Below are 27,393 nucleotides of genomic sequence, written 5' to 3' on the forward strand. Positions count from 1 at the left end.
AGTTTTCCAGCATTTGCTGGGTATTAATTTCCCTTGTTCCAGCATCAAAGCAAGAAAACAACTACACGTGGTCAGCAGAGGCCCATGGCATCAACAGTCTACGATTATGCTGTTTGGCTTCATTTTATCCTATCCCTGTCTAGCTCAAATTCACCTAAAATAGAACAAATTTGAGAGATTTCCTCTGAAACTAGATTAAAAGCTCACAAAACATTCACTGGGATAAAGTAAAATAAAACTAATGAAATTTTGAAGATTAACATGGTTAATTCTTCTGGCCTCCAATCCAATCTACAGCTGTTAGTTGATCTCATATGAGTCACATATGCTGCCTGAATTAAAATGGCTGACAGAGGTAAACACGACACAGGCAAGAACTAACATTCCAGAAAATGTCCAGCTGGTGTAAACATTTTATCAAGCAGTGCTATCCATTAGCATTTAAGATCAAGCAATAATTTTGATTGTTTAATAGACTTTAATGATAGCAAAGTAATGTTATAGAGTTTATTTCCTGTGGGAGAGTTCTTTTTCAGCTTTTTATAAAAACGCTGTTGATAGAGTAAATATTTTTTATTCATATTTATTTCTGACATGCAAATTAAATAACTGCACAATGAAACATATCCACTCCACCAAGAACGCTGCATTATCTAATATAGTAATTCAAAGTATAGCTATGTAAGCCTTATTAGCACAATTAACAATATTCTGACAGGATGTTCAATGCAAACATTAAATAGACATATAAGACTTTCCTTTTCCCCCAGTTTAAAGTTATTTTGCTCTTCTAGACCTATTCTCCAACCCTGTGACGTGGGCCTACCCTGGAAGGAAAGGGGAGGCCTCTCTAACCAACCATTTGGAAGTGCAAGAAAGCCTCAAGAGTTGATACCTAGTGCCTTCCCCGCTCCCACCCCTACCCTTTGGATTTTCACCCTCTGAAAGAAAGTCCCTCGTCTCTACTCTGGACTTACCCGACACCCCAGTCAAGCTCAGAATCTTGGTATTTGTACAATTGTAGGCACAAACTTGATCTATATACCAAAGAATTTAGTACACCAGCATGCAGCATTACTGGTCACTCATGTAATGGGTGTTACTGTAATAATCTACTACTCTATTTACTGTGTGCCTATTATATGTTTTGGAAAACACACCTTATACCCTATGCATTACTGTTATGGTTAATGTACTTGGATGGCACAGATGAGGAAAATTACGGAATACGTAATCGTACATGAACATTTGTGATTGACAAAGAAACTAACTCTAAATGATGACTGGACAGCATGACCCTAACAGCCTTGGTGTACACACGCATTATCAGTTCACACGAAATTCCTGTGCCTGACAGTTTAATAGAGATGTTAATACGTTAATTAACATCAGATTTCAAATGCCCTTTCTCGACACTGTTGCAAATTGTACATGCACTTAGGTGACATACAAATGTGAGGTAGAGCTTGGAGCCTGGAATTTAAGTATGATAGATAATATGCAATTATATTTATTTATTGTTATAGGCTATTCCTGTCTGCTCCATAACTCTGATTCTCAACCACTTTGCCTCTGATCCGCCTACATGACCCCTACACTTCTATTCCCACTTAGTATGGAATTAAGCCACCCATTCTGGCTGTCTGCAAAATGTGCATTCATAAGCAAATCTCTTCCACACTGCTCTCACTTGTGCACTAAGAAAAAGATTCAGGAAACACTGGGAACTGAAACTAGTCCAACCATCTTTACTCCCTGCAAGTCTTCTACTGTCGCTGTAGATTTCAGGGCTGGTGGAAACTGGTTGCAAATTAAAACCCCCTCCAAAGATAAAAGTCTCCATATTCATGCAGCTGGATGATTAAAACTTAGATCAGCAAAACTTTCAGGCAGGATATGTATTCCTTCTAACAAGACCATTTAAATATCCAGTTAAGGAACAAGTTGACCCAAAAACTAATGCCAGTAAGTTGGCTGAGTTTTCATTAATAAATTTTTTAGAAAGACAATGAAAACACAGCAAACATATAGTAGCCAATAATTTCCTTTTGCACTCATTTGATAGGTGTTGCACAAATTAGCTTAACCTATCAAATGTGATGCATCATGAATTAAATTCTAGCTGGGAGGTTAAGGTTTGGTACACATTCTTTAGTGTGGAGCATAATCTAAATGTATGTTTTATTTAAAATGAAAGTTCTCACCTTTATTTTTACCACAGCTGTATCTATTGCTATGACATCATGATCTTGATGTTCTCCAAAGAGCTTATCAATTGCAAAAATTGGAAGCCCACAGGTAACACAAAAGGTATCTGTTGGTTTTGGTGGTTTCTGAGAGATTAGCGCGTCTACATCCTCTTCTTTCCTTGCCTCGACATGGGCGTCTTCCACTTTTTCTGGAGCAGGTTCATGCAATTCTTTATCCTCAATGTCCAGAGCATCATTACAGATTTCAAATGCATTACCATCATCTATAGTTTTCACATCTTCTAATAAAGGCAAATGACTGGGTTCTTCTATGGCTTTCACAAATAAATTCTCTGGGTTTTCTTGAAGGTGTGTTTCATCTACATGACTGGGGACATTTTCTTGTGGGTAATGCTGTTGTGGAGTGTCCGTTTCATAATCTTCTGGCTCAGTGACTTTTCCATCAGTTTGGGAATCTTGCTCAGTTCTTGTCTTATGCTCTGTTTGAAAATCATCAGAAATATGCCTTGAATCTTGCTCATGTGTTATTATGTCATTGAGTGTTTCCTGTGTTGCTACTTCAAATTGTTCACATTCACTCTGTAGGGGTTGCACAATGTCCCCAGTGAGGCATTCTTCTTCCTGCATTTCTTTAGCAGGGTCCAGTATAACTTCATAATGATCAGGTCCTGATATAATCTTATCATTCATTATTTGAGAACTTGCTTCATCTATTGCCTTTTCTTGGTTTAGACTTTCAAGGTTGAACTCATCCTTTGCCACGCATTCAGTATGCTGTGAATAGATAATTTCAACATCCAACATTTCATCATTGGTTCCAGGACTCTCCATTAAATATAACTGTTGATCAACAAAATGCGTGATTCCTTTCAGAACATCTTTACAAGCTTCTTGATCCATTTTCGCAGAATGATCTACTTCCCCATATTCTTCAATTACAATCTGTGGAGCTATTTCATCAATCTCTACAGTGGGCTCATTGTTATTTATTTGATCATGCACCTTATTTTCAGCCTTTATCGATTCTCCAGGTCCTTCATATTCAGTTTCTTCTCCTAATTCAGCAGGAGAGTATCCAACCTCAGGCCTGCATTCAGATCCTTCTCGTTCAGCAGGTTGAGGCTGGTATATTGGAACAGGAACAATCTGATCAATGGATGTTTCCTCATGGAATACGTCTTCCTGAATATCCTTGATTTTCACAGATGTCAAGGTATTACTCACTTCTTCTAATCCTGCTTCACTTGGAGGGTTTCCATATTCTTCAAAGGAGTCAACTATATTGGCAAGCTGTCCAGTATCTAAGTGATCTTCAACATTAGAAGCAGGCTTCTCTATGTCTTCTACATAAAGCGTTTCTTCATAAGATGCTACTTGGCTGGTCTGTATTTCTTCACTCACCAGCTGATTAATATTCTCTCCCATTAGTTCAATTGCCTTACCTGGTTCTTCTGATACTCCCTCAGATTTTAAAGATCGAACCTCTGACAAAATGTTACTGTCCTCATATATACTCTTGCTGGTCTCAGATTTTTCTTCACACTCTTTCTGTACCTCCAAAACTTTCTCAGAATCTATTTTTTGTGTAGGAATTTTTGCTTCATCAGTGAATACTTCTGGAACGTGGTCTTCACTTTCTGAAAACAATATATCTCTTTCTGCACCAATTGCATCATTTTGTGACACTGCTTCCAGCCAACGAGATGATCCCTCTGATATAAATTCTCTTGAAGACTCAAGAATATCATCCCTCAGGACATACTTCTCAAAGTATAATCCATTTCCATCATCTGTATCAGATGACTGACAAGGGAACGAAAATTCAGGATTACTACTTTCTTCATCTGACTGGTCACCGTTTTGTTCTTTTCGTCCCTTAGCTTCCTCGTAAAGATCCTTATAATAAAATGCTAATGCAGGTGGTTCCTCCAGAAGTGCAAGATCGACCAATTTAGTCGATATAGGAAAACTATAGGAACGCGACAGGACTCCTTCATCCATGCTAAATAACAATGAACCAGCTTCCTTTTGATTTAGTGCATCTGTAATATTTTTATTAATATCTTCTTGCCTTCCTTTGTTGCATAGTTCAGAGATGGGTGCTTGCACAGAAAATTCTGTTGTTCCATCCTTTCCTGTTGTACCATCAAGGATTCCAGGACTTCCTGACACATCAAATTCATCAAAATTAAAAACTGCTGTATCTTCAGAAAATGACATACTTTTCAGTTTTGACTCTGCAGGGTTGTCCACCTCTGGAACTGGCACTTCCTGTGGTTTCAGTTCCGCTATCTCTAGATCAACAGGGACTTGTTCGTCCACCAAAGTATATTTTTCAAAATAATCATCCTCCCCATTTTCATCTTTACTTGCAGATGCAGCAACTGCAGAGGATTGTTCAATGGAACTGAGATTAGATCCTGCAACAATAGAAGGATTGGATACCTGAACTGTAGGAGGATTGGATCCGACTGCGTGGGAGGGATTGGATCCCACTGTGTGGGAGGGATTGGATACAATTATACAAGAATGATTGGAATGTACCACAGAAAAAGGTTTGGATTCCCCTACAGTGAAAGGATTGGAGCTCCATGAATTGGAAGGATTTGCACTTTGTTCCAGCTCACTGTGTTCTGATGCATCCAGTAATCTTGATTGCTGTGCATGTTCCACTCTATTAAAATTATTTTCAAAATATTTTCTTTTCATATCAGGATTTGTTTGCAAATAGATCAGGTTGTCCTGCATTTTGCTACATGCCTCTTGATCCACAGAACAAACTTGTGCTGGAGCAACAATGTTTAATATCTCAGAGCCTTCAGCCACAATATTGAAAATAGCTTTCTGATTTTCTGTATTTTCTTTATAGTTTAGTTCATCTACTACTATTTTTTCCAGCTCTACTAACTGTGATTGAGAGGCATCCTCAGGGGTTCTATGAGTTGTGCTGGATAAGGAACCATTCAGCTCTACATCTATCACTTCTGAAGGTTCAGGACTTGTCCTCGAGTTGAACAGATTTTCATTTATTGTGGCTTTTTGCTTTTCTGGGCAATAGGGCGATATGGTATCAGGAAAAATTCCACCAGCTGGAGTGAAAGACAAGTTTTTCAAATCTACATTTACAGTTTCCATGCCCTCATCTTTGATTGCTGATATGGAATTGTCTGTAACTTTACAAGTTACTCCTGATGGTAGACTTCCCACAGGATTAGTAAGCTCTGAACTGCTGGTTACAGAAGTATTTGGATATTTGCCTTCTGGATCTGCCATTGAATAAGATTGATCTTCTTTTGCAAATATTTTACCAGCTGCACTTTCATTTAAGTAATAATTATCCTTTAATGGGACAGGCGTTGGATCTGTGTCAAATGCTAAACTTTTGAAGTCTGAAATAAATGTTTCATGAGACGAGAACTGATGGATATCTGAGTCAGCAACGACAGTCTTTTTCAAGTTATCCGTGCTTGTGGGAACTGTTCCATTCATTGTTATTTCCTTGCCTGCTGAAAGTAAGTTATCTGCGTCTGTACAAGGCTCTCTTAACTGTGAAACTATGACAGGCTCTGAACCAATTGTTGCAGACTGCCATGAATCTTCTTTATTTTCTGGTAAAGCTGAACTGATTCTTGCTTCTAAGAGATGTTTCGAAGCAGTTTCTGATTCTTCCTTTTTTCTCAGTTGTATTGAAGAGGTATTTATTTGTTGTTCAGGGGTTGTGGGAAATGAATTGTTTAAACTGTGATTTTTCAGAATTATGTTTTGCATATTCCGTTCAACTCCGTTATTATTAAATTTTCTTTGACAGTGTACTGGGGTATGTTGTTGCACACTCTCTTGAACAGAGGAAAACACCTCACACGCTTCATTTCCACCATTTTTGGATTTTCCTGCTATTTTTGATACTATTGGGTGGTGCTCAGTTGGCGACTGAAGATCTGTCTCGGTTTCGGAATCCTGCAACGGTTTTGATTTTGCCACTTTCTCTGCTGCAGTATTGAATATCACCGCTGGTTCATTCTTTCCTGGTTGTGTTCTCAAAACGCACGAATTATTTCTAGGTTTCTTCGGGGCATCTTTTAGTTCTCCTGTCTTCAGATCGGTTATCCCAATATGGCGTTTTTCAGTTTTACTGACTTTCCCACTTTGACGTGCATTCGTGCCTGGAGGCTGGGGCAACTCGTCCATTATGAATATTACCTTTCCTGGCGGAGCACTCATAGGGGTACTTTCCACGCTGTAAACGTCGGAGGCTGTGCTTTCTGATGCCCATGGCGTGGAGCATCGGCTGCTTGAAACAGTCTCCCATATAATTCCACTGTCCTCACTTTGAACTGTCACCATGGAGAAGGACGAACTTGACATAATGTAATTCACCTTAGGTTTTATCGACTGATCTTTAATGGCATCCTTTAGGCTATCAGGAAATAAGCAAACAAAGTTTTAAGCTCAAGTTGTAGTGTATGCTTCCAAACTGCTAGCAAACATACAAATAAGTTTAAAAATGAACATCACTGACGTGTCCAAATATAAGACATGTTCAAAAAAATATTATAAATTTCTGAATAAAAATGATGATAGAAATCTCAGCTGTGGCTCAGTGAGTAGCGCTCCCACCTCAAGGTTCTGGGTTCAAGTCCTATTCCAGGGCATGAGCACAAAAAAAAGCCGAGGCTAACGCTCTAATGCAGTACCGAGGGAGTGCTGCACTGTCAGAGGTGCTGACTTTTGGATGAGGCATTAAACGAGGCCCCATCTGCCTCCTTGGGTGGATGTTAGAATTCCCATGGCACTATTTCAAAGAAGAACTGGGGCGTTATCCCACGTGTCCTGGTCAATGTTTATCCTTCAATCAACATCCCCCCCAAAAAATTCTCTGGTCATTATCATATTGCTGTGCTACCACATTTCCTACATTACAACAATAAATACACCTCAAAAAAAGTACTTCACTGGCTGTAAAGCACTTTTGAGGTGTCTGGTGGTTGTGAAAAGTACTATAAATGCAAGTTTTTCTTTCTAACATACTTTCATGTGCAATGTGAGTTGTGAATTTGTCACTTTAACAGTCAGTTTAAAAAGAATGTACAATTAATACTGCTCCTCATTATTTTAGTGTAGGAGGTAACATTTATGTTAGGTTAGCTTTGGCATTTGCTATGTGATGGACACTCTAATCATTTGGGAAAACTCCAGCTAATTGGATACCATGTGCTGACCTTGCTCAACATGACAGGACATTAACCAGCATGAAGGTTCCCTCACCAACCATGTTTAAAGGGATCACGCGATACCTACAGGTTTGTTGCTGATTCTCCACTTCTTAGCTATTGTTTGACTGCTAGAAATAATTTGCAGTGTTCCATCATACTTCAGACTTCAAACAGAGAAACAGGCTTTTACTTATTTTTACTTAGTTCTGTTGAAGAGTCATATGGACTCGAAATGTTAACTGTGTTCCTCTCCACAGATGCTGCCAGATCTGCTGAGTTTTTCCAGATATTTTTATTTTTGGCTTGGCTGCTTTTTGCATTGCTATTGTTTGTCTCACTGATTGTCTGCTTGCAAGCATGGGTGGACTGCTCAGTCTATCTCTGGGTATGAAACATGATGTGGGAACACCAAGTAAACTACCAGAAAGGGGAATAAGCCACCAGAAGAGGAAGTAGGAGGAGAAGAAGAGCACTCAACTGGAGGCCGATTCCACAGAGGGTTCAAGAAACAATTCTCCTAATGTAACTTCACTGATGAGAAAGATATAACATGCCTTTGCTTCACTAAGGAGGTCATTACTGAGCTATGCTAGCTGCTACAGCCACAAGTGCAGACTCAAACCAGGCATGCACAGCACTCCCTGCGACTGTTAACATTATCATCTTACTCAACAGTTATGCCACAGGCAACTTTCATACTGCAACAGTTGACATCAGCACCATTTTGCAGTTTGCAGTATGCAGAAGTATCAAGTTGGTCGAGGCTCTCTATTCAGAGAGAGACACTAATATCTCCTTCCTTATTGATACAGAAAGACTGGCCGAAAGACCACAAGGTTTTCCTCACGTGGCAGGTGTCTCCATGATGCAATGTGCCATTGACTTCACACACATTGCCTTGTGTGCTTCACATCAGCACCTTGGAATTCCATTTCATCTACATACAACTGGATTGTGACCACAGGCAGGATTATTCGTCATTTATATAAACGACATAGATGACTATGTGGGGGGGTAGGATTAGTAAATTTGCAGATGACACACAGATTGGCCGGGTGGTTAACAGTAAAGTTGAGTGTCTTGGGCCACAGGAAGATATAGACAGGATGGTCAAATGGGCAGATAAGTGGCAGATGGAATTTAACCCTGAAAAATGTGAGGTGATACACTTTGGAAGGAGTAATTTGACAATTAAGTATTCAATGAACAGCATGACACTAGGAAGTTCTGAGGAACAAAGGGACCTTGGCGTGTGTGTCCATAGATCTCTGAAGGCGGAGGGGCATGTTAGTGGGGTGGTGAAAAAGGCATATGGGACACTTGCCTTTATCAATCGAGGCATAGATTACAAAAGTAGGGAGATCTTGTTGGAGTTGTATAAAACCTTGGTGAGGCTACAGTTGGGGTACTGTGTGCAGTTCTGGTGACCACATTATAGGAAGGATGTGATTGCACTGGAGGGGGTGCAGAGGAGATTCACCAGGATGTTGCCTGGGATGAAACATTTAAGTTATAAGAGAGGTTGGATAGACCTAAGTGGTTTTCGTTGGAGCAGAGAAGACTGAGGGGTTACCTGATCGAGGTGCACAAGTTTATGAGGGATATGGACAGGGTGGATAGGGAGCAGCTGTTCCCCTTAGTTGAAGAGTCAGTCACGAAGGGACATAAGTTCAAAGTGAGGGGCAGGAGGTTTAGAGGGGATGTGAGGAAAAACTTTTTTACCCAGAGGGTGGTGACGGTCTGGAATGCGCTGCCCGGGAAGGTGGTGGAGGCGGGTTGCCTCACATCCTTTAAAAAGTACTTGGCTGAGCACTTGGCAAGTCATAACATTCAAGGCTATGGGCCAAGTGCTGGTAAATGGGATTAGGTAGGTAGGTCAGGTGTTTCTCATGTGTCGGTGCAGACTCAATGGGCTGAAGGGCCTCTTCTGCACTGTGTGATTCTGTGATTCTGTGACTGTGCCTAATCTGCCAGCCGCAGTCATCACTCTTTCATTCTGCACCAGTCACTGGCATAGGCTTTTATTCCAATTAAGCCTACCAAGTTAAAAGCCTGCCTATTGGGTGATAAGGGTTATCCCCTCCTGACATGGTTCCTGACTCCAGTTAGGAAATCATATACAACTGCACAGCAGGCCTACAATAAGAGCCAAGATTCCTCAAGGATTATTATCAAGCAAACAATCTGGGTTGTGCTCAATGCCTTAGTGAGCTGTGCCCCTAGCCAAGCTGTTCCAGTACAGCTACAGCACTAGCATCTACCCGGCAATGTGGAAAATTGCCCAGGTATGTTGTGTCCACAAAAAGCAAGACAAATCCAACCCAGCCAATTGCTGTCACATCAGTCCACTCTCAATCATTGACAAAAGTAATGGAAAGTGTCATCAACAGTGCTATCAAGCAGCACTTACTCAGCAATAACCTGCTCACTGACACTCTGTTTGGATTCCGCCAGGGCCACTCAGCTCCTGACCTCGTAGCAGCCTTGGTTCAAACATGGACAAAAGAGCTGAACTCCAGAGGTGAGGTGAGAGTGACTGCCCTTGACATCAAGGCAGCATTTGACCAAGTGTGGCATCAAGGAACCCTAACAAAATTGGAGTCAATGGGAATCAAGGGGAAAACTCTCCACTGGTTGGAAGACGGTTGTGGTTGTTGGAGGTCAATCATCTCAGTCCCGGGATATTGCTGCAGTAGTTACTCAGGCTAGTGTCCTAGGCTCAACCATCTTCGACTGTTTCATCAACAATCTTGCCTCTATCACAAAGGTCAGAAAAGGGGATGTTTGCTAATGTATTGCACAATGTTCAGCACCATTCATGACTTGTAAGATACAGAAGCAGTCTGTATCCATATGCAGTAAGACCTGGACAATATTCAGGCTTGGGCTGACATGTGGCAAATAACATTCATGTCACACAAGTGCCAAGCAATGACCATCTCCAACAAGAGAGAATCTAACCATCACCCTTTGACATTCAATAGTATTACCATCACTGAATCCCCCACTATCAACATCCTGGGGGTTGCTATTGACCAGAAACTGAACTGGACCGTCCATATAAATACTGTGACCACAAGAGCAGGTCAGAAGCTGGGAATTCTGCAGAGATCCTGACTCCCCAATGCCTGTCGATCTACAAGACACTGGTCAGGAGTATAATGGAATACTCTCCACTTGCCTGGATGAGTGCAGCTGCAAAAACACTCAAGAAGCTTGACACCATCCAGGACAATGCAGCCCGCTTGATTGGCACCACATCCACAAACATTCACTCCATCCATCACCGACACACAGTGGCAGCAGTGTGTACCATCTACAGGATGCACTGCAGGAATTCATCAAGGCTCCTCAGACAGCACCTTCCAGACATCTCTACCACCTAGAAGGACAACAGCAGTAGATGCATGGGAACACCATTTGCAGGTTCCCCTCCAAGTCACTTACCATCCCGACATGGAACTATACCGTCGATCCTTCACTGTCACTAGGTCAAAATCCTGGAGCTCCCCTCCTAACAGCACTGTGGGTGTACCTACACCACAAGGATTGCAATGGTGCAAGAAGCCAGCTCACTGTCACCTTCTCAAAGGTAATTAGGGATAGACAATAAATGCTGGCCTAGCCAGCGATGTCATGAAAGAATTTTTAAAAACCATTAGTGCCAGGCAATGACCATCTCTAAAAGAGAGGATTTAACCATCTGCCCTGATGTTCAATGGTGTTACCATCACTGAATCTCCCGCCTTCAACACCCTGGGGGTTACCATTGACCAGAAACTGAACTGGACGAGTAATATAAAAATTGTGACGACAAGAGCAGATCAGAGGTTGGGAATTCTGCAGCAGGTAACATCTCTTGACACCCCAAAACCTGGCCACCATCTAAAAGGCATAAGCCTGGAGCGTTATGGAATAACTCTCCACTTTTGTGGATGAGTGTGACTCCAATAACACGCAAGAAGCTTGATATCATCCAAGACAAAGCAACCCAGTTGATTGCTACCCAATCCACTACATTAAACATTGATATCATGTACTGCTGATGCATGGTGGCAGCAATGTGTACTATACACCAGATGGAATGTAACAATTTGCCAAGGCTCCTTCGACAGCACCTTCCAAACCTGCAACCTCTGCCATTTAGAAGGGGAAGGGCAGCAGACGCATTAGAACACCAACATATTGCAAGTTCCATTCCAAGTCACATGCTATCCTGACTTGGAACTATATTGCCTTTTCTTCGTAGTCACTACATCAAAATCTATCCCTCCTTAAGAGCACTGTGGATGTACATGCACCACAGGACGGCAGTCATTCAAGAAGGCAGCTCATCACCACCTTCTCAAGGGCAATTAGGGTATTTTTTGAAAGAGGTTCGATCAATGCACATGGAATCTCTTTCATGGGCTTTGTGCTATCTTAGCATTGGGTTGAATCTGAAACTTGCTGCTGGATAAAGTTTATCCGATGTATCTTTAATAATCCTCTTTTGCAACTTGTATATTTCTGTACCAAACATCCAGTTTCTCAGGTTCTCTCAGGAGGTACACAAATCTTTTACAGAATGGAATCCGTAAATCACAGAATTCACAAAAGAGGAAGTAAAAAGATTTTTTTCAAGGTCGCTGACACTTTGTCCAACTTCATTGCAGCTGTAGTAAGTCACTCCCAATCCTTCTAAACTGAAGAGCCTTGAGCAATTCTTGAGCATCACCTGGGTGGCTGACTGAGTCCAGGCCTGGAAACTGACTTTTGCTAGGGTATAGTTCCGTTGATGTATAGTGTTCCCCTGTACTTTATCTAAGTGACCATTCTGAATGTCTGAATGGGGCACCAATTGCTGGTGTTGCCAGCGACTCTAACAACCCATGAACAAAAATAAAAATAAAAATCCCCATTCTGCATTCACCAACAGCTACACATAAACCTCTATTCTGATTCCACATTGGCTTCCTTCACCTCACACTTACTGGTCTCTCCCTCACTTCAGTACAAACATACATTCCAATACTTAATCCAAATTCCAAACCAAATTTATCAAATAAGAAATCTCAGCCTTTACAAGAAATATGACAACTCAACCTTACTTGACCAATGTTTGCACCAGTTGCTTGGCTGCATGGCCTGTGTAGCAAACTGAACACTTTTGCGCAGGCCGCACAATGGTCGCCCTCCCTGAGTTATCAGCCGCACAATAAATTTCAAAGTGGCTGCTTACTTAAATGAGTTGGCTGCGCACTTGGCTGTGCACTGCTTAAAAAAAATAGAGGGTACGTTAACTATGATCTCCATAAGGTGTGGGTTTCTTTTTAAGATGATTGGTTAAAGAAGCAGAAGTGGAAAAGATAATTAATGCAGCAAGTTATGATGATCTGGAACGCATTGCCCGAAAGGCTGGTAGAAGCAAACTCAAGAGTAATTTTCAAAAGTTAAATGAATAAATACTTGAGAGTAAAATTTGCACGACAATGGTGAAAGAGCATGGGAATGGGACTAATTGGATGGCTCTTTCATGGGCGCAATAGGCCATAAGGCCTTCTTCAATACTGTCATGTTCTATCCTAATGCACCCACGAGGTACTTCCCTCATAGCTGCAAGCTAGGGATGTGGAAGGGTGTAGAGATCCCATTAAGAACACTCTGGATGCTCTCGGAGGACAACCTTGAGCACCTCTGGGCCTAGAAGGCATCAACTTTTGACCTGGGCTGCAGCAGTCTGGGATGGCAGGCTGGGGAGCAGGCATGCAGTCTTCCTGAGAGAGGACAACAGGTTTCTCTCACATGGAGCCGAAGTCGCTCTCTTGGGATGGTGCATCAGCATTCCTAGTACACTTTGGAGAATAGAATACTGGATTGATGTGGTACCCTGGAAGCCCTTTTTAACAGCGCCTAGATGGCAGCTGTCTGAGCTTCCATAGCAGCAAGTTGTTACAATCTGACAGGATGTAATTGTTGACAGGGCTGTGTTGTTGCTACAGAAACTAGGCTGGAGGATATTGCACATGGAGCGTCTAAGGATGCAGAATTAAATGGCAATGACAACATTTCAGACCTCAATGTAGAAAAGGAGGTGGAAGGTGAAGATGAAACGTGAGCTTAAGATGACAGCAGGGCAAGAATAAGCTCCTTCAGGAGGGGCTGAGGAAGTTTTTAGGATGGCAAAATGATGCCATGAGCAAAGAGAGATGCTAGCAAAGCACTGGTCTGTAAATTGGTAGCAGCAAGTTTGGAAGGGAATAAACGAAGGTGGTAGTGGGTCTCGGCGAGGAAAGAAATGTGGTTGAGGGGAAGGGGAGAAACAACTGAGATTTTCCGCTTGAGAAGAGGTTGAGTGGGGGGGGCGTTAGGAAGGCAGAGACAGCAGAATTGGCAACTTGAGTTTTGGAGAAAACAAGTTCATATGTCCTTTCATCGGGAGTTAGATGGGAGGGGGAAAGGAGGCAGCTTTTAGCGGGGAAAACAGGTTCTCTATTGCACCTATTCTCCACAATGATCCTGGAGAACCAAGACAGCCAGGAGCCATACCATATGGCCCCAAGACAGCAGCCATCAGGTTTGAAGCTATGCAGATGACTGATGAACTGGATGAGCGGTGAGAAGAAAAGGGTTTGATGGAAATAAGGGCATCAAAAAGAGAGAAGCAAAGTTTTTGTTGAGACATGATGATGGCAAGGTGAATAGTGGGGCAGAGAAAAGGGAATTGGAGGTGGGGAAGAGTACTGCAGGAAGCAAAGGAGTAGATTGTTTCATGGTGGGAGGGGCAAAAGGGTTGCAGGAGGTCAAGGGGATGGCAAAGGAGATGAGGAAGTTAGTGTCAGGGCAGCAGCCAAGACATTCACGTGGGCAGGTACGTAGTATGTTTGACTTACATAAAGAAACCATGAGCTAAAAGTCCTTTAAATAGAAATTGGAGAATGATAGCTGGAGTTTGAATTCTAGTACGGTCAGAATGGAATAATCACGTATGTCATCTAGTTCTTAACATATAAATGTTCACTCCCAGTACATGAACATAATGCACCCTATCACTTAATCTTGTAGGTTTATTAAAAGAAAGAACTTGTAATTTTATAGTAATTTTCACATCCTCAGGCTATCATAAAGTGCTTCATAGTCAATGAAGTTCTTTTGAAGTGTAAGACACTACTATAATGTCTGCAAAAGCAGCTGCACAGCAAGGTCCCACAAACAGAAAAACATGATAACTGGGCCAGTTATCTTTATTTATAGTGGATTGAGGGTCAAATTCTGGCTAGAGCACTGGGGTAACTCCCATATTCTTCAACTAATGCCATGGGATCTTTTAAGTCCACTTGAGAAGGAAGACTTGGTTTAACATCTTATCCCGTGACGATAAAATATCAGCCTGGGGAGGGGGGTATTTTACAGGAAGGGGGGGGGGGAACGGCGTGCCAATTTCAGTGCCCGCCCATCCCCCGTATTATGGGGGTGGGTGGGAAGGTGATGGGATGGGCACCCAGCTGGGCACCCACCCTATATTACATGCCCCCCATCCCCCCATGCCAGAAACATGTAAAATGCAGCCCCTACATCATGTGCTGAAGAGGGCTTCAATCCAGAAACCTCTGACTCGGAGATAGGTGCTACTACCGAGCTGAGACTGACACACGCAATATTTAATATTTACAAGATTATTTTCATAAGGAAATGAGAAAACAAAGCACTGGAATATTCTAGAATGTTACAGCAAAGGAATAGGCCATTCAGCCATCCAAGTCATCACAGTGTTTTTTCTACAAGTTAACTGGTCTCTAATTCAATTCTCCTGTTTGCATCCAATTTAAAACAAAACTTGCATTTATTTAGCATCTCTCATGACCACCAGACATCCCAAAGTGCTTTACAGCCGACTAAATACTTTCGAACTGTAGCCACTGTTGTGATGTTGGAAACACAGCAGTTAATTTGTTCACAGCAAGCTCCCACAAACAGCAATGTGATAATGACCAGATAATCTGTTTTTGTGATGTAGATTGAGGGATAAATATTGGCCAGGACACTGGGTAGAACTCCCCTGCTCTCCTTAAAAATACTGCCATACACCCACCTGAGAAAGCAGTTTAACATCTTGCCAAAGCACAGCACTCCCTCTGTGCTGCACTCGAGTGTTAGCATAAATCTGTGCTCAAGCCCTGGCGTAGGACTTGAACCCACAATCATGCAACTCAGACACAGGAGAGCTACCAACTGAGCCACAGTGAACACACTGAAGCACAACTGACATATCCTTTAATATTCCTTTCTTTCATCAACTAGCTAATTACCTCTTAAAATAGCTTGTGGACTTTGCTTCAATACTGGCTTCTGACAGAATATTTCACATCAAAACTACCCTTTGTGAAAAGAATTATAAGCTCCCTTTTAATATAATTATCTGAAATCCTCTTGAAACCACATATCAGATGAGCTGCAAGGTTACTGAACAGGAGGGCTGTGCATCACAATAAGTGAAGGAGAACAGGAGGTGAATAGAAAAATAAGTATAAGAGAATGATGCCTGATTTCTGAGTTTCAACATTACATAACCCTAATTTGCGCATCCTTACATACGAATGTGGAATTTACAGGATCATTTCAGATAATATAGGAGGAGCTAGGATGTATACCAAATTATTTTGGCACTAAATCAGCAGCTAATCAGAGATGTTGTTTGTTGGAACTGGCTGAAGTGATAATGAACATGGAGCCTCTGCAACAATGGTTGTGCCTGTCATATCTTAGGGAGGATGTACAGCAGGTGAGGAATGAACAAGTGTTGCTGAACAGTTGAAAGGGCCAATTTAGAGTGAATTCAGTGGATTTATCTGCACCAGTGTAAAGCCTGTTGGGTGTAACTGAATCATGAGGATAGATATTATATGAAGAGTAACTCATGTCTGATAGAGACCCAGAGTGCGGAACACAAGCCCAACTTTACAGGTGAAAGCTTCAATGCTCAATTGATGAGCTCTACATGATAACTGGTGAGAAAGACAGATACGAGAAATTATGGGATCACTTTAAAAACAATTATCCAAGAACTGTTAGTGACTTAGATTATATGATAAACAAATCTTGGAAGAGATATTGAAAATGCTAAACAGATGAGCTGGTGCATTAACCATCCAACAGCAATCCAATATAACTGATTCTATTGCTGGTAATTACATACCGCATTGCACCACCAACACCATGTGGGTGAGGTCAGGGATGTTTGGGAAATCCTATGCACCATCTCCTCCTCTTAAAGGAGATTCATCATAGTGTTCCCCACAACCAGGAATATTCGACTCCAATCAAGTAGAACACAATGAATAAGTAGCAAGTCAATAGGTGAAGACATCACTCAAAATTATATAATTGCTGATCTGCACATTGGTAGATTATGATATTGGTAACTTGCTTAACTTAATGAAGTAGCACTAACATGTTGCAGCACCCTGAATGACCAAATAGGTCTCTCAAGGCAGAATGCTCCTCACCCCAGTTCTGAAAAGGTGAAAAAACTAACTTAGCTTTCTGACCATTTCTTCTTAACTTAGACGACTGAAACCATTCTGGTCATTTTTCCCGAAACCCTTTTTAATGGCATCTAAATTTCATTTGAAGTGGAATGTTCAAAAATACTCATTATACCCCAAAACTGGTCTCACCACTGATCTATACAATATCAGCATAATTTGTTTTGAATCGTGATCTAATGTTCTCCATATGCATCCCTGTGCCTAATTTCCCTCATTACTATAATAAAAGCAGAAAATGCCAGAAAAACTCAGTAGGTCTGGCAGCATCTGTGGAGAGAGAAACAGAGTTAGTGTTTTGAGTCGTATGACTCTTCTTCAGAGCTGAAGAAAGGTAGAAATGTGATGGATTTTATACTGTGGAAGAGGTGGGGCAAAATGGAGGGTCAGGGATAGGTGGGAGCTCAGGGGAGATTTGATAAAGGTGTCATGGACACAGGACAAAGGGAGTGTTAATGATAGTGTTAAGGACTAAGGAAGGTGCTAATAGTGGCCTAAAGGTCATATGGCAAAATGTGTTAATAGCAGAACAAGGGTTAGAGCTCTCTGAAAGCAAACATAAGTACAAGTTACATGCTGGCCCTGTGGGGGGGATGGGGTGGGGGGAAAAAGTCTCTGAAGAAGAGTCATTTGGACTCAAACATTAATTCTGTTTCTCTCTCCGCAGATGCTGCCAGACCTGCTGAGTTTTTCCAGCATTTCCTGTTCTTATTTCAGGTTTCCAGCATCTGCAATATTTTGCTTTTATTCCCTTATTATTAATTGTTTCACATTGGATGCTTTCAGAGTTTGTTTGGTCAATGTTCACTCCTGAATTAGAACGTTCTGAAGCCCTGGTTGAAGGGAGACGTGATACAAGGTCTTTAAAATAAAGAAGGAAAATAAGGTTTAAGTGAGCAAGCTACTTAACTAGATCAATCAATGTTGGACTAAAGGGCACATGTACAACCATTGAGAAAAGTATTTTTTTCCCTCACAGGTGGTAGACATGTGTACCAGGTTCCAGAGAAGCCAATTAGTTGGTATGGAGTTAAATCAATCCTTCAATGGGACCTGGATCAATATCTGCTGAGAATTGGGAATTGAAAGTTATAGGGATTTAACATCACTTATTATTTTATATATTTCTTTAAGAGGAAATAGAGAAAGAAACTTCATGTTCCTTCAAGTAGGGGATCTACAATAAAAAGTAGAGGAGACAAAGAAGAACTTACAATATTCTGGGTTTGGTAAGTAATAAATGCTGGCCTTGCCAGCGACACCCACATCCTTTGAACACTCTGTGACATGTTTTTAAAAAGCTGCATGGGTTAAATGGCTTTACTCGGTTCCCACTTTGTAATGATCTCTTATATTCAATGCTATTTAACTTTTCAACAGAGATGACATTGGAGTTAGTAATCCATTCCAGTTGTGGATCACCCTATGCATAAAGAAATACAATCTGACATCTGCTCTAAGTTTGCCCTGAACAATTCTGAACGCCTTTCCGGTCTGCTTTTCTGAAACGCTTGAAGATAATGTGTGCGAATTTAATCTCCATAGTGTCTACAGAGGCCTAGCGTCGTTTTGCTGGAGCCTGCCATGCCTCCAGCGCATCATGCATTGCCTGCCCTTTTGAGAAGGGCATCCATACCGACATCTGCAGAAGGCAATGGAAGGCAGTGGGGGAGCTCTATCCTGACGGCACACAGTCCAACCTGTAATATGACGGTATTCGGGACTGTAAGGGTTAATGTGGGACTGGGGAAACAGTACCACCTATGTTAAGATTTAGAGGGTCACATGGTAGTAGAGTGCAGTGGCGAGTCTGGTAGAAGTTGGCATGAAGATACCACCTAGCCAGGGCTGTGTCTTGTATATAAATATATTGCTATGTGTTACTAATAAACAGTTGTTGTTCAGCCAAACAAGTCTCTAGACCTCTTCATGAGACAACACACAATCTTACAACACAACTGACTGATATGCAGCAGGATATCTAATTTGGACGATGGAGGTCCAGGCAACAAATTTGCGCATCATTCAGCAAGCAACAAGCGCTAAGCTGCAAGATGGGCCTTGTACTGGCATTCCTTAAAATGTCAGGTACCCCAATTACAGGTAATTTTGAAGAATTCTTGCTATTGTAAAGTCTCACGTAGTACTCTGGAGTGTTTTTGGAGGTGTTGTGGTGATTCCGGGATTTGCCAGCAAGTGTTGCATCTTCCTCATAGGGAGGGCAGAGGGGTGCATGTTCTGTGCCCACAAAGGCTGCAACAGGTAAGGGGGCAGCAATGGCAATGTCTCTGGGTATGTAGCATGACATGGAGATAGAGTACAGGCCGCAGGGAGGTCAAGCTCTGCGTGATACCCTCTGCTAACTTGGAGCTAGATTCCTCCATGCTCCTTTTAGTGACAGGTGGCTGCCTGGAAAGCCAGCCAATGCACCCAGCATCTCGGTGTGCGTCCCCATCAGCGCTTTCCTGTATGCCGTCCCATCAAGGTCCTGATCTGTTTCGTCTGTAGCAGGATCCGTCTGCAATCTTGCCCTCGATGAGTTGGAAAATCCTCTACCTCTGCCTGGCTGCAGCCTATTGTCCCCAGGTGACTCACCAGGTTCTGATTCCAAGTCTGTACTAGCCTTCAAGGTAAGTGCGATGACAATATCTGAACTGGTGGCTGTGAATGCCAGATCAAGTCTCTTCATCAGTGATATGCTGTTGCTGTCTCTCTTCCTCCCTGGGCTGCTGTGGCTGGGCAGCTGGCAGTTCTTGGGTGTCTGAAAACAGGACATCAGAAGATGATTAGTGTGAGGGAAAAGGAGAAGATGTGGAAAGCAAGAGGTCCATGGTCCCATCATCACCGGCTTGCTCATCATGCCACGTAACAGGATAAGCGTGTGCTGTAAGGTGAGAAGGAGCATACTGTCGTCAGTTCGCAATAATGTTGGATACCACAGGCTCCCTCACAGCCGGCCTCATGTTACTGTGAGTCATCTCCTCGGGTGTTCCTGACCCCTGCCAGCTCTGTTCTACTCTCTTTTACTGGCCTGAATTTTACTATTTTACTTCATCCCCCTTGGGTGCGGGCTGGAGTAGGGGGGGGTGGTGGGGGGGAAAATGAAGTGTAAAATCAAGTGGGATGATTGGGGTTGGGGGTATGCATCTATCGTCTATCTGCCTCTGCTGGTATTGTACCAGAGGCAGGATAGGTGTCAGGCAGCCCACCCTCCCTTGGGCTAATTAATTTCCATTTAAGGGCCTCTTCCCACCAACTCTGATATTTTATCAACTGCAGGGGATGTGCCCACCACACAAACCTGACTACCAGTTTGTCAGGCGTCCCTCTGTTCAAGCATCTTTTGCTCCACAGAGGGGCCCTCAGCGGAAAGATCTGCCGTTGCTTGAACCAACCACCCACCCACCATCCCCACCCCACTGGCCTCTGGATTGCTGCCTGCATCCCCCCCCACCCTGCCTCACCGGGGCCTGACTAACTGCCCCCAGTGAGGCTGCCCCACTTACCTCAAACTCTAGCCTCTAACAACACTTCTCCTCGGGGACTAGCTGCAGTCCCAGAAGTGGCCACCCCTCCTGGTGGAGTTGTTGAGACTGGAAAATTGCTGGCCCTCTGATTGGCTGGCAGGTCTTGGAGGTGGGACATCCTCCCTCATAAGGGTGAAAGCTATGATTTCAGACAACTTAATTTCCTGGTGACTGTAAAATCCGGTTGTGGCTACCAGGGCCGACAGAGGAATCAAGCTATCACTCCTCCGCCCACCTCCAGCGACATACATGTCATCATGAAGCCCTCTCTCTGCCCTAGCATATTTTCCATATATTAATTTCCAGCATTATTATCCGGTGCTGTTTTCCTTTAAGAGGGGCAGATTGCCTTTAAGAAGAGCAGACTTGCTGCAACATATACTCTCAATGTAATACTGATCTGCTGAGCCCTGCAAAGGAAGTCAGCAGTGAGCACCCAAATTGGCCTCATGCTACAAATCATTGTAATGAGATGGGAGCACCAAGTTTTTTTTCATTCGTTCATAGGATGTGGGCATTGCTGGCTGGGCCGGCAGTTATTGTCCATTGCTAATTGCTCTCGAGAAGTTAGTGGTGAGCTGCCTTCTTGAACTGCTGCTGTCAGTGTGGTGTAGGTACACCCACAGTGCTGTTAGGAAGGGAGTTCCAGGATTTTGACCCAGCGACAGCGAAGGAACGGCAACATATTCCAAGTCAGGATGGTGAATGACTTGGAGGGGAACTTCCAGGTGGCGGTGTTCCTATGTGTCTGCTGCCCTTGACCTTCTAGATAGTAGTGGTCGTGGGTTTGGAAGGCGCTGTCTACGGAGCCTTGGTGAATTTCTACAGTGCATCTTGTAGATGGTACACACTGCTGCAGATTGCGTCGGTGGTGAAGGGAGTGAATGTTTGGGGATGTGGTGCCAATTAAGTGTGCTGCTTTGTCCTGGATGGTGTCGAGCTTCTTGAGTGTTGCGGGAGCTGCACTCATCCAGGCAAGTGGGGAATGTTCCATCACACTCCTGACTTGTGTCTTGTAGATGGTGGACAGGCTTTTCGGGGGACAGAAGGTTAGTTACTTGCTGCAGGATTCTTAGCCTCTGACCAGCTCTTGTAGCCACAGTATTTATATGGCAAGTCCAGTTCAGTTTCTGGTCAATGGTAACCCCCAGAATGTTGAAAGTGGGGGATTCAATGATGGTTATGTCACTGAATGTCAAGGGACGATGGTTAGATCCTTTCTTGTTAGAGATGGTCATTGCCTGGCACTTGTGTGGCATGAATGTTACTTGCCTGGCATTTGTGTAGCGTGTATGTTACTTGCCACATGTCAGCCCACGCCTGGATATTGTTCAGAGTCTTGCTGCATTTGGACATGGACTGCTTGAGTATCTGTGGAGTCACGAATGGTGCTGAACATTGTGCAATCATCAGCGAACATCCCCACTTCTGACCTTATGATGGAGGTAAGGTTATTGATGAAACAGCTGAAGATGGTTGGGCCTAGGACATTACTCTGAGGAACTCCTGCAGTGAAGTCCTGGAACTGAGATGGTTGACTTCCAACAACCACAGCCATCTTCCTTTGTGCTTGTATGACTCCAACGAGCAGAGAGTTTCCCCCCGATTCCCATTGACTCCAGTTTTGCTAGGGCTCCTTGATGTCACACTCGGCCATATGCTGCCTTGATGTCAAGGGCAGTCACTCTCACCTCACCTCTGGAGTTCAGTTTTTTTGTCCATGTGTGGGCCAAGGCTGTAATGAGGTCAGGAACTGAGTGATCCTGGCAGAACCCAAACTGAGTGTCAGTGAGCAGGGTATTGCTAAGCAAGTGTCTCTGGGTAGCACTGTTGATGACCCCTTCCATTACTTTACTGATGATCGAGAAGTTTGCGTGTTGCTCATCTCCAATGGAACCAGCGTTGTGTAGGTCACAAAGTGCAACTGCCACACCCACAAAGAAGGGCCAATTAGTTTTTAGTCCCTTGTTTTTTGCTTACTTTCTCAATCCCATTATTTTTCTTACTGATTTTCATTAGATGCCCCTGAAACTTCAACCTTCATAGTTCTTTCCCTCAATTGCTCTCTTCTGCACTGTATCCTTGGTCTGAAAGACCCTTCATGTTGTGGTGGCTACAACTATACGCAGTATTCCTGATGTGGCTTAATCAATGTGCTCTATATTAGCATGGTTTCTGTAGATTTAAGCAATTGAGTTAGCAATATAACCCTGAATCACCAACCTCAAATTATAACCACTGCCACTATTTTTTCCAGAGAGAGGGTGCCGATTATTCTGTTTGTTTAATCTTTCCCGCCTTCTACCCTATCATGCACTTTCCCTTTCATTTTTTTCTCGCTAGCCCCCTTTCACTGTCTCTGCACTTGTAACATTCTCCAGTCCTGACAAAATGTCACCCAGCCTGAAATATTGGGTGGGATCTTGCAATGATGGGTGTCTTGCCGGCTGGAGAGTTGGCGAGAGGCCCGCATTGCCTCCTTTGGGGAAGGCCCACCAAACCACAAGCCAATCAGGCAGTTGTGAGGCCATCAGTGAGATTTTCCCCGCCCACTGAGAGCTGCTGGCCAATCACCAGGGAGGTGGTGGCTGCTACCAGAATGACATCCACTGGAGGCCCAGGATAACAAAGCAACCCACAGGTAAGTTTATAATGGCGGGAGGCATTTTGTGGTGTGGGTGTTTCGAGTTGGGGGGTGGGTGCAGGTAGGGTCAGCAGCAAGGGCAGGGGGTGGGTTGCAGCAGGTCCCCACTTCCAGATGCCAGGTCCCTCGTTCGGATGACAAGTTTACTTGGCATGCTCCCCGCATGACGATAGGCCTGCTCAGAGTTGATTTAATACTAGCAGCAGTGGTCATTAAGGGCCTCAATTGGTGGCCAACCATGGTCTTCCCACTCCAGACTTAATCAGGGTGGAGGCAGGAAGGTGATCCTTTCTGGTTAAATGCCCTCCCTACTTCCAAACACACTGCTAAAGAGGGCAGTAGATTCCGTCCATTAACTCTGTTTCGCTATCTTGTCTGCTGAGTATATGCAATATTTTCTGTCCGTATTTCAGATTTCCTGCATCCAGAGTGCTTTGCCTTTGACCTAGTATCCTGTTTGCCTTGCTGCCTAAGGCATGGTGAACCATGAGCTAGTAATACCCCGAGTTCCCTTTGCAAGCTCTAGCCCTGCAATGGAATACACATGCCCCTTATTATTCTATTTTCAGTATGCAGTAGCTCAATTCACCCACAATCTGCTTCATTTGCTATTGATCAGCTCTGGTGCAAACCCTGCCGCGCTCTCTTTGGAAGATATTGACTTCCACTTCCGAGTCTCTCTGGATTTGGTGTCAGCAGTGAATTCAGCTACTTTGCATTGAGAATGCAACTCCAGGTCATCTGAAAATACGAGGAATGAACCCAGTGCATCAAAGGCCAGAGACAGGAGACACAAAGCTCGGATAATTTCATATTATGGACAATCCACTTGGTCGTTGGACCATGAAATCAAATGCTGCAACAGAAGACTAATGTAGCATTTGCCCCCTTTTTCAGTCACATTTAGAACTAGTGCAGCCTAAAGCTAAAGGTAAAGTGAGGATGTAACGAGCGGAGTTACTCACTAGACTTCTAGGTAGCTGCCAAACCTAAACTGTTTACATATGAAACAGCTAGGAAGGATCCAGCAAAAGCATATATGATCTCTAGTGAAAGTTGAGTGGTAAGATAGAGTGGCAAAGGTTGAATTCTTCAGTGCACCAGCAGGACTAGCATCAAAGACATAGCTTTACAGGCACAGCTCTGGCTGGACATATTTACATGCCAGGTGAAGGATATAGTGACAGCTTATCACAGGAAAAGACTAATATCAGGACAAAGAAACTTTTCAAGGGTAATATGAAATAAAGGAAATGTGATATTTATCCAAAAAGGAAATCTTTACCCAAAGTTCACAGAAATAAAAGTCTAGAAATCTACTATGAAGCAGTGCACCTCACGTTTTGGAGCCAACAGAGTACTAACAGTAGAGTGTTGCAGGGGAGTCAACCAGCAACATTTGACAAATGGACATATATGGACATGCAACGTATATGACCATCACCATGCTGTGTCAAACTATTCCCACAAATACTGCCGACTATTTGAGTTGTTTTATGCCCGAATGTCATGTCCATCTTAATTTCCAAGTGGCTTGCAGTTATTCTTTAGTAAATTACCTTATAAAATGTTACGAAAGGGAAGACAGTTAATTATGCTATAGCAAATTACAGGTGAGGTCCCAGAGCACTGGAGGTCTGCAAACGTTGTACCATTATTTAAAAAGGGTGCGAGCGATAGGCCAGAAAATTATAGGTCAGTCAGTCTGACTTCGGTGGTGCACAAGTTATTGGAAACAATTCTGAGAGACAGGATAAACTGTCACTTAGAAAGGCACAGATTGATCAGGGATAGTCAGCATGGTTTTGTTAGAGGAAGATCGTGTATTACCAACTTAATAGAGTTTTTTGAGGAAGTAACAATGTGAGAGGCATGGTTGGGGAATTTGCAGATGACACAAAAATTGGCCATGTAGTTGATAGTGAAGAGGATAGCTGTTGACTCCAGAATGATATCAATGGTTTGACTGAGTAGACGGAGAAGTGGCAAATGGAATTCAATCCAGAAAAGTCTGAGGTAATGCATTTGGAGAGGGCAAACAAAGCAAGGGAATACTCTATAAATGGGAAGTTATTGAGAGGGGTTGAGGAAGTGAGAGACCTTGGAGTGCATGTCCACAGGTCCTTGAAGATGGCAGGGCAGGTAGACAAGGTGGTCAAGAAAACACATGGAATGCTTTCCTTTATTGGGAGAGGTATTAAATACAAAAGCAGGGATGTAATGATGGAACTGTATAAAATGCTGGTTAGGCCACAGCTAGAATTTTGTTCTGGTCACCACATTATAGGAAGGACATAATTGCTCTGGAGAGGATGCAGAGGAGATTTACAAGAATGTTGCCAGGGCTTGAAAATTACAGCTATGAAGAGAGATTAGATAGGCTAGTGTTGTTTTCATTAGAATAGAGGAGGCTAAGGGGGTGACCTAATTGAGGTGTACAAAATTTTGAGGAGCCTAGATAGGGTAGACAGGAAAGACTTGTTTCCCCTAGCTGAGGGGTCAATTACCAGGGGACATGGATTTAAGGTGACTGGTAGTGGATTAGAGGGGACATGAGGAAAAACCTTTTCGCCCAGAGGGTGGTGGGCATCTGCAATTCACTGCCTAAGTTGGTGGTTGAGGGTGAAATGCTCATTTAAAAAAGGTACCTGGATCTGCATCTGAAGTGCTGTAACCTGCAAGGCTACAGACCAGGTGCTGGAAAGTGGGATTAAAATGAGCGGCTAGTCTCTTTTTTCTCTTTTTGGTGCAGACATGATGGGCTGAATAGCCTCTTTCTGTGCCGTAACTTTTCTATGGTTGCAAAATGTCATTCAACAGCTACATGCAAGTCACCACCAATTTGGGGTGTGTGGATTTAGTAACAGCAGGCAGCTAATAGGCTAAGCAGAAATTCAAAACAAAAACAGAATTACCTGGAAAAACTCAGCAGGTCTGGCAGCATCGGTGGAGAAGAAATCAGTCAACGTTTCGAGTCTTCATGACCCTTCGGCAGAACTGAAGCATAGTTAGGAGAAAGATGAAATATAAGCTGGTTTAAGGTTGGGGGGCGGGGGGAGAGAGAGAAGTTGAGGGTGTGGTGATTGTGGAGATAAGCAAGCAGTGATAGGAGCAGATAATCAAAAGATGTTACAGACAAAAGGATCAAAGAGGTGTTGAAGGTGGTGATATTGTCTAAGAAAGGTGCTAATTAAGAATGGAAGACAGGGCACTCAAGGTACAGCTCTAGTGGGGGTGGGGTGGAAAGACTAACAAAGTTTTCGTTTTAGATTTAAAAATAATGGAAATAGGTGGGAAAAGAAGAATCTATATAAATTATTGGAAAAAAAAAGGGAGGGGGGAGAAACGGGGTGGGGATGGGGGAGGGGGGGGCGGCGGAGTTTAAGATCTAAAGTTGTTGAATTCAATATTCAGCCCGGAAGGCTGTAAAGTGCCTAGTCGGAAGATGAGGTGCTGTTCCTCCAGTTTGCGTTGGGCTTCACTGGAACAATGCAGCAAGCCAAGGACAGACATGTGGGCAAGAGAACAGGGTGGTGTGTTAAAATGGCAAGCGACAGGGAGGTTTGGGTCATTCTTGCGGACAGACCGCAGGTGTTCTGCAAAGCGGTCGCCCAGTTTGCGTTTGGTCTCTCCAATGTAGAGGAGACCGCATTGGGAGCAACGAATGCAGTAGATTAAGTTAGGGGAAATACAAGTGAAATGCTGCTTCACTTGAAAGGAGTGTTTGGGCCCTTGGACCGTGAGGAGAAAGGAAGTGAAGGGGCAGGTGTTGCATCTTCTGCGTGGGCATTTCTTCTCTCTCCTCACCGTCTAAGGGCCCAAACACTCCTTTCAAGTGAAGCAGCATTTCACTTGCATTTCCCCTAACTTAGTCTACTGCATTCGTTGCTCCCAATGCGGTCTCCTCTACATTGGAGAGACCAAACGCAAACTGGGCGACCGCTTTGCAGAACACCTGCGGTCTGTCCGCAAGAATGACCCAAACCTCCCTGTCGCTTGCCATTTTAAACACTCCACCCTGTTCTCTTGCCCACATGTCTGTCCTTGGCTTGCTGCATTGTTCCAGTGAAGCCCAACGCAAACTGGAGGAACAGCACCTCATCTTCCGACTAGGCACTTTACAGCCTTCCGGGCTGAATATTGAATTCAACAACTTTTGATCTTAAACTCCCCACCCCCACCATCCCCACCCCGTTTCTCCCCCCTCCCTTTTTTTTTTCCAATAATTTATATAGATTCTTCTTTTCCCACCTATTTCCATTATTTTTAAATCTA

The 27,393-nt window shown here is 43.3% G+C and overlaps 1 protein-coding gene across 1 annotated transcript in view; it reads right to left on the reverse strand.

Annotated features, from left to right (window-relative positions):
* The window catches only part of LOC144689979 (cardiomyopathy-associated protein 5-like), an 88,886-nt gene that overhangs the window by 59,010 nt on the left and 2,483 nt on the right, over window positions 1–27,393 (reverse strand). Inside the window, exon 2 of the mRNA XM_078557519.1 lies at window positions 2,205–6,627. Coding sequence (XP_078413645.1) covers window positions 2,205–6,627 — 4,423 coding nt within the window. The remainder of the gene's footprint in view (window positions 1–2,204; window positions 6,628–27,393) is intronic.

The sequence above is a fragment of the Cetorhinus maximus genome, chromosome 2, assembly GCF_964194155.1.
Source record: "Cetorhinus maximus chromosome 2, sCetMax3.hap1.1, whole genome shotgun sequence".
Lineage (NCBI taxonomy): Eukaryota > Metazoa > Chordata > Chondrichthyes > Lamniformes > Cetorhinidae > Cetorhinus > Cetorhinus maximus.